General features: G+C 48.5%; 1 protein-coding gene and 1 long non-coding RNA gene across 9 annotated transcripts in view; one reads left to right on the forward strand and one right to left on the reverse strand.

Annotated features, from left to right (window-relative positions):
• The window catches only part of LARS2 (leucyl-tRNA synthetase 2, mitochondrial), a 146,494-nt gene that overhangs the window by 19,522 nt on the left and 112,693 nt on the right, over positions 1 to 14,279 (reverse strand). For all 4 annotated transcript variants that reach the window (XM_079115451.1, XM_079115450.1, XM_079115453.1 and 1 more), the window contains exons 15-17: positions 5,286 to 5,386; positions 2,157 to 2,339; positions 336 to 505 (exon numbers count right to left, since the gene is read on the reverse strand). In XM_079115451.1, coding sequence (XP_078971577.1) covers positions 336 to 505; positions 2,157 to 2,339; positions 5,286 to 5,386 — 454 coding nt within the window. The remainder of the gene's footprint in view (positions 1 to 335; positions 506 to 2,156; positions 2,340 to 5,285; positions 5,387 to 14,279) is intronic.
• The window catches only part of LOC306646781, a 39,770-nt gene that overhangs the window by 12,290 nt on the left and 13,201 nt on the right, over positions 1 to 14,279 (forward strand). The window contains exons 4-5 of one of the 5 annotated variants that reach the window (XR_013759964.1): positions 1,380 to 1,509; positions 2,331 to 3,440. The exons of 2 other annotated variants lie outside the window; for them this stretch is intronic. This is a non-coding gene — a long non-coding RNA (uncharacterized lncRNA). Of the gene's footprint in view, positions 1 to 1,379; positions 1,510 to 2,330; positions 3,441 to 6,992; positions 9,053 to 14,279 lie in introns of those variants that run through there. 2 more of the 5 variants (XR_013759963.1, XR_013759965.1) reach the window with 2 other exon arrangements.

A 14,279-nucleotide genomic window follows, 5' to 3' on the forward strand; every position in this document is an offset into this window, starting at 1 on the left:
CACAAGCAGCATGTCATCAGCGAGGTCCTAGATGAGCTTCTCCACCTGGAAGTGTCAGATATGGAAACACGGGAAGCAGGCAGCTCCCTGAGATCCAGTGGACTCTGTGATATGGCATTAGAAAGCCACTTCCTGAGGTCATCTCTTTCCATTACAACATCTGTTCTGTTGCCCTGTCTTGGTAAAATAACCACCATAGAAGGAGCAAGTAGGAACAAAGCCGCAAGAAGCCTCAGGATGGTCCACCCCAAATCAGGGGCCACGCCCACCATGAGGCAAGGCTCCCACAGAGAGCTCAGTGACAGAATCAGTCAGAGTCTGCTGCACTTTCTGACCTGAGAGATGACCGAGTTCTTGTACTCCCAGAGCTTCCTGGCCTCGGCTTTCTCCGCTGGGCTCAGCAGCTGAGGCTGGGGGTCCTTCCCAGAAGCCCTGGCTTCGATAAATCGGGTTGCCAAAGACCACAGGCGCTGCTGCCATCTCAGCACCCCAGGGAGAGCATCAGCTGAATTAGTGACAGTACAGGAGACAGAGAAAAGAGAGCACTCATGAGAAGGTAGATTTGGTGATAAGTAAGCCAAAACATGCACTTGTGAATGGGTGAGACGCTTCCCTGCGCCCACGGTCCTCCCTGGCTTCCAGCGTCTGGGAAGTCAGGCCAGGACTGATTTGGGTATCTCTCAGTGCCCCAGATATTCCAAGTACAGGACGGCAGAGCTACTCAAAATGCTGCCCACCAACTGTCCTGGGCCCATGATGAGATTGGAAGCTCAGTGGGGACGGGCATCAGTACACTGCTTCCTTGATTAGGCGGGCTTGCTGGGGAGCCAGCGTGTGCTAGGGCAGGGTATGTGGCGGCTGTGGCTGGCAGGCTGTGCTTGGGAACGTACTGCTGTGGAGGGAAGAACTCTACCACAACCCCTGTCCTTCCAGGTATGCGTGTGTCACACAGTTCAAACACACTCACCAAATCTTTGGGCGTGTGGTACTGGGGATTTAACCCAGGGATGCTCCACCACTGAGCTACACTCTTAGACCCTTTTTAAAATTTTAAAAATTTGAGACAGGGTCTTGCTAAGTTGTTGCAATCCTCCTGCCTCAGCCTCCTAAGCACCTAGGATTATAGGACTGTGCCATCCCACTGGGCCACATTCACCAAATCTGTTAATGTGACCTGGTAAAGTCAAATGGTCCTGGGTCACACAACTGGCCAAACAAGGGCCACTCAGGTTTCTGTACTGTTTGGTCCTTGGGCCAGGTGTTCTCAAGCCTGGGTACACAGCTAAGTCTTCTGGGAAGCTTGTTAGAAAGAGGTTCCTGGAACCTGTCCCATGGCCGAGGGCGAGGAGCTGACCCTGTGTCTGTCTCTGCTTTCCAAGCCCCCTGTGGTTCTGATGCAGTATATGAGAGGACTAGCAACCATCACCATGGCTCCAGACTACACTCCCACCAGACAAGGGGGCTGAGACAACAGGGGACTCCTCAAACAGCATGCTCGCCTCACACAAGGTCAAGGTCCCGGCACTTCCCTTCCTCCTCCCTCAAACACGCTTGGGGTAGATCACAGGAAGGACGAGTTGATGACCCCAGGTAGCGAGGTGCCCAAGATCATTTTACTTCACATCCTCTTAAATCTGAACCACAACAGAAAGAAAAATCCCCAAGGCGAGATGGAGGTGCTGGGGTTGCTGGGAGGCCACAGATAACAACCAACCTAGGTCCCCACCTAAGGTTTTCTGCACTGCTGAGGGAGGACTGCCCTGTTCTAGAAAAAAAACCTTCTGGGCAGAAGGCCTCTGTAGCAGAGCAGGTCTAGGAGCAGCACTGAAGCCCCCTGCGTCTGAGGCGACGCAACAGCTCTCCAGGAGTGGTCCTTGCAGAAGGGCAGAATCGCCACGGAGCCTTTGCAAGGCAGGTTCCTGGCTCTGCCCTGGAGGCCGTGCAGGTCTGGCCGAGGCCTGGGAAGCTGCATTTGCAGCAAGTTCCCCAAATGATCCTGAGACTCACTCACACTGGAGAGCACTGGCCTGAGGTGCCACAGGACGCTGGGCAAACGGCTTCCCGCTTTATGGAGTGGAGTCCTAGAACTCTCCACTACCGTCTTCCTGCAGGGCAGATCACAAGGGAGGCAGGCCGGGAGGGGGAAGGCGACTTACTCTTCACGTCCCACAAGATATCCTTCTCGGGAGGGGCGGCAAAAAGCAGGTAGAGCCGAACGGTGTCGATGCCATACTGCGCGACGACCTTCTCGGGCTCCAGCCCGTTGTGCTTGGACTTACTCATCTTCTCCCATGTCACCTCCAGCTTCTCCTTCGTTTCTGCGTGAACAGGAGCAGAACCTAGGTGCCAAAAGAACAAGGAGGAACGCTAGTGATTCAGAATGGGTCCTCCAGAAACAGCCCCTCAGAAGCCCCGGCGAGCAAGGCCGAGCGTCCATCTGAAGCGCAGTGTTGCTTCTCTCAACTCGCCTCTCTTTCCCTCTGCTGTATTATGAATTTTTTTTAAACTAAAAACACAAACCTTCCTTTCATAAATACACACAAAGATATGATGACCTGTGCCAGTTTTTTTTCTGCAAAACAATATCCCCTTTGTAAGCAAAATTATTTTTGTAAAAAAAAAAAAAAAAAAAATAGGAAAGTAAAAAAGAATAAGAAGGGTTAGGGGTGTAGCTCAGGGGTCAAGTGCTTGCCTGGCATCCACAGGCCCTGGGGTCCATCCCAGCCCCATAAACAAAACAAAACACAAACTTGCACAAGTTACTGTTTTCTCTGTGGACTCAGGGTCTTGGAAAAGCTGAGTCCCCTAAGAGGTCAGTTCACTCTGAGACCTGCTGCCCCTATTTATCCCATAGTCACCAGAGCATGATCTTGGTCGGGCACAGTGGCTCACGCCTATAATCCCAGCAAACAGGGAGGCTGAGGCAAGAGGATCATGAGTTCAAAGTCAGCCCCAGCAACTTCGAGAGGCCCTGAGCAACTTAGCAAGACCCCGTCTCAAAATATAAAAAGAGCTGGGGATGTGGCTCAGTGGCCCTAGGTTCAATCCCCAGTACCAAAACCAAAACCAAACGAAAACCCCCCAAATGAAAAAACTTGATCTTGTGCAGTCTGGGCATATGGGGGTGACTCGCCATGGTGGTCCCTTTGTGGTGTGGGTGACACCCCACCTTGGGAAGCATCTTCTATCTTACCCACACACCACACCACTGTCCAGAGCTGCTGACAGAAGAGGCCTTAAAGGCCATGTTGGGATGTGGTGACCTTGCTGTAAGACCCTGTGGAAGGGACTGAAAGGACACAGGACAAGGCTAAGCCTCTTTCTCAGGAACTAGAGCTGACAGACAGAAACTGTTCTGATGTTGTTGGGCACTAGAGCCCCAGGAACTAAGGGGTGAGGGCAAGACTTGCCACTGTGGCTGCCCAAGGTCACTTTGTAAACTGACCCAGGGTAGAGCAGAGTCTAAGTCTGGCAGAGGAGAGGAAGAAGAATAGACAGCAGCAGGAGGAGGAGAGACAGGCTTGAAAAGAGATGGAGAAGGAGTGTGTGCTGGGACGGGCTGTGGTTCCTGCAGCAGGGTCTGGGGCAGGTCCCACGATCCCTGAGTTAGGCCCACCTTTAGGTGAAATTCTGTCCCTAACTCAACGGCAACCAAACTCCCAAGGGACTGATGTCTACACCTAAAAGCCGACTCGACACACCGTGAGAGGTCCGTCTGCTAAGGAGACAGAAACCTGTCCTTGCTGACTGAGGCTTTCTCGCCCAGGTGGCAAGTCGGTGGGGAGGGAAGGATGTTCACAACTCTGACTGGCCCAGGACGTCAGGGCGGAGGGAGGCTGAAGTCCTGGAGCGTGTTCATCCAGGCTGTGGTGAGGCTTGGAACCATCCCCTCCTCTACCCCATCCTGGGCGAGGATGAGCTTTCATAGCACGGTTGTCCAAATTAGGAAACTATATCTTTCTGGCCAGAGAAATTGAGAAGATAGAAAATGGCGTTCTCTTAGTTGGGTGCAGTGGCACATGCCTGTAATCCCAGTGACTCAGGAGGCTGAGGCAGGAGGATTGCAAATTTGAGACCAGCCCAGGCAACTCAGCGAGACTCTCTCAAAATAAAATAAAAAGGGTTGGAGATATGGGTTTAGTGGTGGAGCATTTACCTAGCATTTGCAAGGCCCTGGGTTCAATATCCACTAAAAGCCCCACAAACACACACATAAAAGGTGCTCTCTTTCAGCAGATGAGGCCCCAAAACGTATGGTTTGGCAGTGTCTGGATTGCAGGCCCTGCTGATTCCCTTGGGTGGATACCTTTGTGTAGTGCACAAACTATACAGCTCTATGTGGGCTGCCTTGCCCAGAACAGAGAGAGCATTTTACTAAGAGCTGAAATTTATATGACTTTTTATGATCTGTGCTGGAAAGACACTGATAATTTGTTTCTCCAGCTTCCTTTTATCCCATGGTCTATACAAACCATTCCAAACCCTGACACATTACTGCTTTGATTGGGTAAATTCCATCAACTACTTTCACCTGAACTGCCTCTTAGTGCTTGCCTTGGGGGCTCTGTACCACCTAAGGGGTGGCTTGGTGCACCTAGTCTCATCCATTATGTACTGGTTTTTCCAAACTGAGTGGCTGAGTGCTGGGGGTATTAACCGCTGCCTCTGTGCATGACCCTCCCCCTACTGCCTAACATGTCACTCATTTTACTTGTGCGCTGGGTGCACATGACACATCCTCGTGGTGCCACCTAAAGATCTGACAGGAAGATGCCTTGGAGGAAGGCTGAAGACAGTGGAGGGAGAGGGCTTGGGGGAGTGGGAGAAGAAGTCCAGGGGGGAGCGCGAGGGGACGGGGGGTACAGAGGGAGTAGGCAGGGTGGAGGCCCTGCAGCTCTCAAATGCTCCTCCAGGCCTTGTGGGGAGACGCTGGGAGAGCTGCGGTCTTGGAAGAATGTCTCCTGGGCCCGGGGCTCTGCCCGAGCGAGCTGTCGAGCCTGGCTGAGTGGATGCTGCCTCATGTATGGAAGACAGCCCTGTGGGAGCTGAAGGGACACTAGGGCTGGATGCCTGAGCAGGGCTCAGGGAGCAGCCAGCCAGTCCCAGGAGCAGCCTGCAGAGGCCCAGACCCAGACAAGCTGAGCTGCAGAGAACGGGGCAAACAGGTCTCCCTCCTGGATTTCCCACCCAGCCAGGGCCTAGAGGCAGCTGTCTTCAAGCAGAACAGCTCCTGCTCTGGCCTTGGTTCTCTGCAATAGCCTGGAGCAGACGGGACGGGGCCTTACCTGTGAGGTCCACCTCCTCTCTCCGCAGATACTGTCCAGATGCTAGGCGGAATGTCTGCCCCTTGATAAGGCCCTGGGCCAGCAGCTTATGAAAAGGCTCCCTGAGGAAAGAGCAGGAAAAGAGAAGAAGGATGGGATACGAAGCATCTAGAAATCAGCAACACGTGCCATACTTGCTGAAGAGTAGCAACAACTGCCCTTCATGAAAATAAGTCTGCTGACCAGCCTGGAAACCAGCCTGAACAAATCTGATGACATTAAGTCAGATTAGCCCTCTTTAATGATAGCCCTACTTTCTTTTTTTTTTTGTACCAGAAATTGAACCCAGGGGTACATAACCACTGAGCCACATCCCCAGTGGCTTTTTAACTTTTTAACTTTAGCCCTTTTTAACTTTTCTTTTGAGACAGGCCCTCAGTAAGTTGCTGAGGCTGGCTCTGAACTTGTGATCCTCCTGCCTCAGCCTCCCTAGCCGCTGGAATTACTGGCGTGCACCCTCACACCCGCTGACAGTCCCACTTTCTACTATGGAAAGTGGAAAGAGCCTTAGGTCTCAGATTTGGAAGGTCTGGGTTCGAATCTCATTCTGCTTTTCAGGTAAGTCACTTATTGGCTCTGAGTGTCAGGCTGCTCATGTGTACACGGGGGAAAGGAAAGCCTGCCCCAAGTGTTTCTGGGAAGATGGGACAATGGCAGGAAAAAACTCATCGAGTTCCACAAAGGAGGGCAGAGGATGAAGGTTCCTTGCTTTGTTCCTTAGTTAACACACAGGGCCTGCCTACTTTCTTTGAAAACATTTTAAATCATACAAGTGAAACAAGAACCTGTCCTTTCGGTTCAGATCCTGGCTGGGTCTACCCTCCTTTGAGAAGGGGTCACCAATAGTTCTATGTACATCCCTGGAAGTCTGGAGTTTATGTACATGAATGTGTGTATACCTGCATATGGCTTTAAATCTTTTTCTTAATTTAAATAGGTGGAATCTTGCTAAATGTTTGACTTTATGTTATTTTACGTAATGGTATGAATCAATTTTTCCATAATAGTCTATATAGATCTATTCCATTTTAAAAACAGCAACCAAGTGTTCTACACTATAGATGAATTATAATTTATTTATAGTGTCTGTTTTTAGAAAGTTTTGAGTGTGTGTGTGTGTGTGGGGGGTGGTACTGGGCTCTTTACCACTGAGCTCCATCCCCAGCCCTATTTATTTCTTATTTTGAGACAAGGCCTCACTAAGTTGCTGAGTCTGGCCCTAAACTTGAGATCTTTCTGCCTTAGCCTCCAGAGCCACTAGGATTATAGACATGTGCCACTGTGCTAAAAAGTAGTTTTAATCACACTCTTAGTGACTGAAAAGTGAAACAGAAACTTTTCTTCAGAGGACAAGTTGAGGTTAACCTTCATGCTAAAATAATTTTAAATTTGAAAGGGTTTAGTGTTTTTTTGCAGGTGGGGGGTACCGGTGGTTGAACCCAGGGGCACTCAATCACTGAGCTACATCCCCAGCCCTGTTTTGTATTTTATTTAGAGACAGGGTCTCACTGAGTTGCTTAGGGCTTCGATTTTGCTGAGGCTGGTTTTGAACTTGAGATCCCCTGCCTCAGCCTCCCAAGCTGCTGGGATTATAGGCATATGGCACTGTGCGCGACTGAAATGGCTTATTCTTGTGAACCCACCTGATTCAGTTCTGAAATGTTTCAGCAAGAGTTACTGTGAAGGCTCACATGTGCACCAGCCTCGTGTTGTTCAGGACAGCAGGAGGACTGTTCACTTAGGGGAGCAGAATGACCTCCATGAACATCACCAGCAGCATGACATGCCTTCCCAAAACAGAAGCCCTGAGGCACTTCAAGTTCATTTGTATGATGGCGGGACAGATCTTCTATCTAGAGGTCCCAAAACAGTGACCTCGAAAAGGCCCCATAGGCCACATGCCTAACATTAGTGCCATGGGTAGCAGAAGCTGGCTTCGTAAGTTTAATAGGATCCTTGTTTTTCCACACAAGAATATCAAATTCAGATGGACGCTGATACTGATAGGCTCTGCCCCTGAGTTGTGTACTGGGCAGCTGTGCGGATGGACAGAGGCTATTTGAAGGAAATTTTCTAGTGGATGCAAGAGGATGGAGAAGGCAGCTAAAAGACTGGAAAAGAGATGGAGGGTCAGCTAGAAGAAAAGGATTCTTGGCCTTTGCATTTTAAAATGTTGTTATGGGCATGTGTGCAAATGTATGTCTGCCATTAACAGTGGTGGCAGGAGAGCGGATACACGTTCAAGGTTGGAAAGATCCAACATACTTAACACTCAAGTGGAAATGTCATATTTTTGAGACCTTATCCAGTATAGGGTTGCATTATTTAATGTCACAGGACCATTGAGCATGCTGTGCATTAATTTGGAAGAAATTCCACATGTGCACATAAAAATAATTACACCATTGTCTCAGTTCTAAAATAAACTTTTTTTAAACACTTGCAGTAAAAATTAACAAAGATAGGTGACTATATTAAACAAAGAAAAATATGGCAGAAAAACATTAAAATCAATAGGCATTAGCCAGAGATTTACAAAAAAGAAAATACAACCTGTAAATAATTATGTTAGGGTTTGAGACAAAACTTCTGTGCCTCCCACCTCCTCCAAGATATTCTACTGGCAAGGTCACACTTGGCAGGAGAATGATGGCATTTTATGCCACAGCTCATGTCCCCAGCAAGATTCCCAGAAAATGAGTCCTTTACATAAAAAGATTTACGAATCGCTTGCACTTGGTTCTTCCACTTGGTTTTCCTTTTAGCACAGAAGCACAGTGAAGCACGGCCAGGCTGCTACGGTTTGTGGAAGGTTGGCCCAGACACCATAAGGAACCTTGTGTCCTCAGGCCTTCCAAGTCCCCCCAGAGTTTTGACACCGAAGGACCCAGGTCTGCATTTTTCTGGCTCCTCTTGGAGTCAGGAAAGCAAGCCAGTCCCTGAAACTGCATCAAGGAGTTCAGAAAACTGTACCAGCAGACCGAATGTGGGCTTCTCTCTACCATCCCTCCAGTCCCTGTGGACCTTCCTGGCTTCTCTGCCCTTGTTCCTCAGAGGCCACATGGAGTGGCTGCTGGAACGTGCCACACTCCTCAGCAACTTCGTGTCCCTCGGCAGGAATGCCTTCCCACCTCAGCCTCTTCAAGAAGACTAGATTCATCCTCAGGCACCGCTGTACTCGGGCATTCCCTTTCCTGGCTGGCTGTCCCTGTCCTCCTCTTCACAGTTCTGGGCCCTCCTTCATGTCCTTAGCAGCCAGCACACCTTGCTGAGAAGCATGTGGCCAGGATGTTTTGTGGTCCCATGCCAAGATCAGCCCATCCAGCTCTATGCTCATCACGGCAAGGACCACTCCCCATTCCTCCTTCCAGACCCAGCACCTGGCACCGAGCCAACTGATGGTGGGCTTCTTTAAAAATGTCACATGGTGATGAACGGGAGAACAGGTAGCTGGATGGTGGGATGGAAGGAGGAGAGCCTGGGTGTGTGCTATTTCTTAGTTCCTGAAGTCATCATTTCCAGTTAATTTGAGGTACACCTGGATCTTTAACCTCACTTCATAAATGATACAACAGATTTCAGCAAAAGACAACATTGTGTGGCTACTTTAGCTTGAACAGGTGAGGAAAGAGGCTGGATACAAATATACGCCAAAGCACGGAACAAATGAAACTCGTATTCCACAAGGATGGGGTGCTGTCCTTTAACACCTAGGGGCCCCTTGCCAAGTTCAAGATTTGTGCACATGGTGACACGTTTCTGTTAATTTTTTTTTGGCGGGGGGGGGGGGGGGGGGTGGTGGGGGGCGAACCCAGGGAAGGAAGGCAAGCACTCTACCGACTGAGCTATTTCCCCAGCCTGTTAATTTTTTAGGTTGGAATTTTTGTTAATCTTTTAGATTGGAAGTTTTGCTCAGATGACTTTACATGCCCAAAAGAAAAGAAACAAATGGTTACCTTTCCTGATGCACTTGGTGCCAGCAGGCTCATTTGCTGTTACTGTCTTAACGACCCACCGTCTCTTCGGATTTTGAGGTTTTTCCCACTCTTCTCTCAGTGTGAGCACCAGGGCTGTAGCTCAGTGGCAGGGCACATGTTTAGCATATGTACCGCCCTGGGTTCAGTCCCCAGCACCAGGAAAAAACCCAAAGAGCCTCAAAACCAAAGCAAAAAAAAAAAAAGTCTTTGGGACGGAAGGAAGGAAGGAAGGATGGATCTGAATCCAAAGAAAAAGATGAGTAGGATGATTAAAATCAACAGCATTAAGACTCAAGGGGCGGAGGAGGAAGCACGGAATCTGTTCCTGCATTTCATCAAGTGGCCCACCACTGCCACCTTCTGGGAATGTATAGAATTGCAGTGGGCCAGAATTGCCCTAATCCCAGCTGCTCTGCCTAAGACTACACTCCTCCAGCCTCATCTTTTAAAACTAACTCTCTCTCTCTCTCTCTGATTTATTTTATTTCTTACTCTGCTGGGGATTGAACCCCAGGCCTCACACATGTTAGGCAAGTGCTCTACCACTGAGATACCCCTCTTATCTCTTAAAGTGAACTGCTAAATGAAAAGACAGTAACCATATTAAAAAGCATGATTCCTTGGGATACACAATTTGGTGAGTTTTCACAAATAAACAGAGCTGTGCAGCCAGCACCCAGATCAATCAGCAGGGTGCACCCAACCTCCCAAATCCTGCTCGGCCCACCCTAGGTGCTACCTCCTCACCACGGGCACTGTGAGCCTGACTGCTAACACCATGGTATAGTTCTGCCTGCTTCAGAACCACTTCCAACCACTTCTGAATGTGGGGTGTCTGGTATGTCGCCATGAGATGCTTTCCCTGGAACTGGGGGGCGGGGTCACCTCATAAAACAGCAGTGCACCAGAACCAATGCATCTTCCTTTCTGAGAGGTGGCAACAGTGTGACTTGATCACTGGAGGCCATCTGCGCTGGACCTTCTCCTGGGTGCAGTAGGGCAGGGCCACCTCAGAGGAATCTTCTGGGGCAGAGATGGCAAAATGCACATGACTGCCCCAGCGCCCTCGCCTGTGACCATCCAGGCATCACCGATCACGGCACTTGGGTGGGGCCTTGGAACTCAGCACCATGTTACCAGAAAGCACAGAGTTATTATGTGAAGCGGGTTACTTATTTATTCAACTAGTATTTGTTGAGTGCTTGCTATGTGCCTGATGCTAAAGGAAACAGGCTTTGGGGATACAATGGTGGGAAAGCGACCCTGGTCCTTGGGGAGGAAGTCCATTTGCTGTCACTGATTTGTGGTTTCCAATGCCTGGACATTCTCAAAGATGTGAGGGAGGAAAAGAAAGCCTAGTCATGTTTGAAGAGTACTGCCTTCCAAATCAAGTCCAAATTCTTCAGCTTGGTCATCAAGGATCCCTTCCCCTCCCTTTTCACAGCCTCTTCTTTTCCCGATGTTGCCTTCATGTGTGTCCACATCCTTACTCATGCTGTTCTCCAAACTGCTATCCAAATCATCCATTTGTCAAGTTCAACTCCACCTTGCAGGCTCCACTCCACTGCTACCTCTACTGAGGCGTCTTGGAACTTCCTGCTCTTTCCTTGTATATGTGCCCAGTGTGATACTTCTAACTGTATTTGGTAGTTTTTAAGTTTTATTGCATGTGACTGACCTGTCCATCTTCCTCCTGGGAGGAAGAAGAAGGGAATCTTTGAGATGCTCCCAGCACCCAGCCCATAACATATGCTCAATAATGTTAACTTCTTTGAACTAAACCAAGCTCGTTTTAATGCAAGAATAAATAAGCTTCCCAGTAGCAGAGGTGGGGGACAGTGTGGAGGGGATGATGTGAAGAGAAGAGATGAAGGAAGAAAGAGGTGGGTAAGAGGCAGGCACAGGAAGCTATGAAACCTGGAGGCACAGGTATGCTAGGTGCGATGTGGAGGTGCTAAGTGCCCAAGGAGCAGCATGGAGGCAGTAGGTGAAATGGAGGCACTAGGTGCACTAGATGTGACGTGGAGGCACCAGGTGTGCAAGATGCAACGTGGAGGCGCCAGGTGCGGGAATGAGGGGCAAGAGGCTGTAGGGTGCTGCTGGACTTGGAGCCCAGCCCTGCTGGAGTAGCGCTCACTCACAGCACGCCGTGTGTTCATGATTCAGATTCACAACCAGCGTGGTGTTTCCCGTTTGTTCATTCATCTACTCACTCAGCAGATGGCACCTAGGAACAAACTTACATAAGCAGCTGAGTTACTCATTCATTCTAGAGACTGCACAGCAGGGACCTTTATGAGAGTGAAAATCTGCAACTTTAAACCACCAACAAACTGCTTCTGGCTCTAGGACCATCAAAGGCAGGGGCATTATGCCGGCCTTCACTTGAAGGCTGAGGATTTCCAGAGCTGGCATTTTTACTCCTTCAAGCCCACCTGGGGGAGATGATGTTTGCATGCACTGAGACACAGGTGCATGAGGAGAAGGGATGGGATCGTCAGTATGACCAGCTGAGGTGGGACTCCAGGAATTCAGAACAGATGATTGATACCTGCTGGGCATTGAAGGCCACCTCTGTCTCTTGAGACAGAAGGGAAGGAGGAGAGGAAGGAAGGAAAGAGGGAAGGCGAGCAGCTGAGAGGGAGGGCGGGCTGCTCATTAGTAGGACAGACAAGGAAATTCTCAGCACAGATTGCCAGGCTACTTAAGTGCTGGTACAAATCATCACTTGCAAGGAATGTCCCAATTAAGATGTAGCTCAAACAATCTCAGGACATGGCAGAGTCCTAACTAGTCTCTGAGATGACATCTGCCCACTACGCAGCCCTGGGCAGCCTGTTGCCCACTCTCCTGACCCGACCAGGCAGGCAGCCACTTATGTAGAACTGGAAAGGAGAAAGCAGAGGGCCACGGACCCCTGTAAGTCCAAGTCAGAGACTTCCCTCTCCTTCCTTGCTGGGTCCTTAGGGCCATCATGTCCACAGCGAGCCGTTTCTAAGGTAGCCACGCTCCCGGGAGCAGAGAAGTCAGGAGCAGAGCAGGCCTTGTCAGTAGGCTGAGGCCCCAGCAAAACGTCTCTTCCCTGCCTGCTCCTTTTGTCACAAGCTTTGCTTCTGATGCGATCAGAGAAAGTGATCACAGGCGGCTGTTCCCATAGAGCAGTTTCTGCTGGCCACCGCTTTGCTGCCAGCAAGTTACAAGGAGAATTTCAGTCCAGGGAATTCAGCGTCTCTCTGAGTGGCACTGAGCAACAAAAGAGCTGTCAGGAGTCCACGTCTGCAGCTGTCCCCCGCATGGCACAGGAGGACAGAAAAGGCCCCCTTATCTGGAGTCTGTAAGAGGAGCTGTGACAAGGGCTCCCACTGTCCTGTGCCCCTCCCTGGGGCTCTCTCCCAGTGCTAATAGAATCAAACCCCAGGCTCCCAAATTTCCCTTCTGTAGAAAATAGTCTGCAAATGACTGCTTTTGTTAAAAATCATAAAGTTACTTAATCATTGTAAAAAATCTGAGAACAATTGGAAGTGTGTTAAAAAACAATAAAATCATTAAGAAGTTCATCGCTCATTGATGACCAACATTGCCGTATTCTTTCTAGTCTTTTCTTGTGCTGAATGAGTAAATAGACGTGTGTCAACGTGCACAAACATACAAAGGCAGATGAACAAATTGTTAGCTACAATTTTGCATCTTGCTCTTTTCACTTCTCAGTGCTTCAGATGCATTTCTTCATGCTCTTAAACTTTGGAATTTAATTCTAAAGAGTTGAATAAGAGAGAAACCCAGAATAGCTAAAGCAATCCTTAGCAGGAAGAGTGAAACAGGGGGTATTGCAATACCAGATCTTCAACTCTATTACAAAGCAATAGTAACAAAAACGGCATGGTATTGGTACCAAAATAGAAAGGTAGATCAATGGTACAGAATAGAGGACATGGACACAAACCCAAATAAATACAATTTTCTCATACTAGACAAAGGGGCCAAAAATATGCAATGGAGAAAAGATAGCCTCTTCAACAAATGGTGCTGGGAGAATTGGAAATCCATATGCAACAGAATGAAACTAAACCCATATCTCTCACCATGCACGAAACTAAACTCAAAATGGATTAAGGACCTCGGAATCAGACCAGAGACCCTGCAAATTATAGAAGAAAAAGTAGGTCCAAATCTTCAACATGTTGGCTTAGGACCAGACTTCCTCAACAGGGCTCCCATAGCATAAGAAATAAAAGCAAGAATCAATAACTGGGATAGATTCAAACTAAAAAGCTTTCTCTCAGCAAAGGAAACTATCATCAATGCAAAGAAAGAGCCTACAGAGTGGGAGAAAGTCTTTGCCAATCATACTTCAGATAGAGCACTAATCTCCAGAATCTATAAAGAACTCAAAAAACTCTACACCAAGAATGCAAATAATTCAATCAACAAATGGGCTAAGGAAATGAAAAGACACTTCACAGAAGAAGATCTACAAGCAATCAACAAACATATGGAAAAATGTTCAACATCTCTAGTAATAAGAGAAATGCAAATCAAAACCACCCTAAGATTCCATCTTACCCCAATTAGAATGGCGATTATCAAGAATACAAGCAACAACAGGTGTTGGCGAGGATGTGGGGAAAAAGGTACACTCATACATTGCTGGTGGGGCTGCAGATTAGTGCAGCCACTCTGGAAAGCAGTGTGGAGATTCCTTAGAAAACTTGGAATGGAACCACCATTTGACCCGGCTATCTCACTCCTTGGCCTATACCCAAAGGACTTAAAATCAGCATACTACAGGGATACAGCCACATCAATGTTCATAGCTGCTCAATTCACGATAGCCAGATTGCGGAACTAACCTAGATGTCCTTCAATTGATGAATGGATAAAGAAACAGTGGTACATATATACAATGGAATATTACTCAGCCATAAAGAATGATAAAATCATGGCATTTGCAGGCAAATGGATGAAATTGGAGAATATC

Source organism: Sciurus vulgaris (genome assembly GCF_902686455.1).
Source record: "Sciurus vulgaris genome assembly, chromosome: 16".
Lineage (NCBI taxonomy): Eukaryota > Metazoa > Chordata > Mammalia > Rodentia > Sciuridae > Sciurus > Sciurus vulgaris.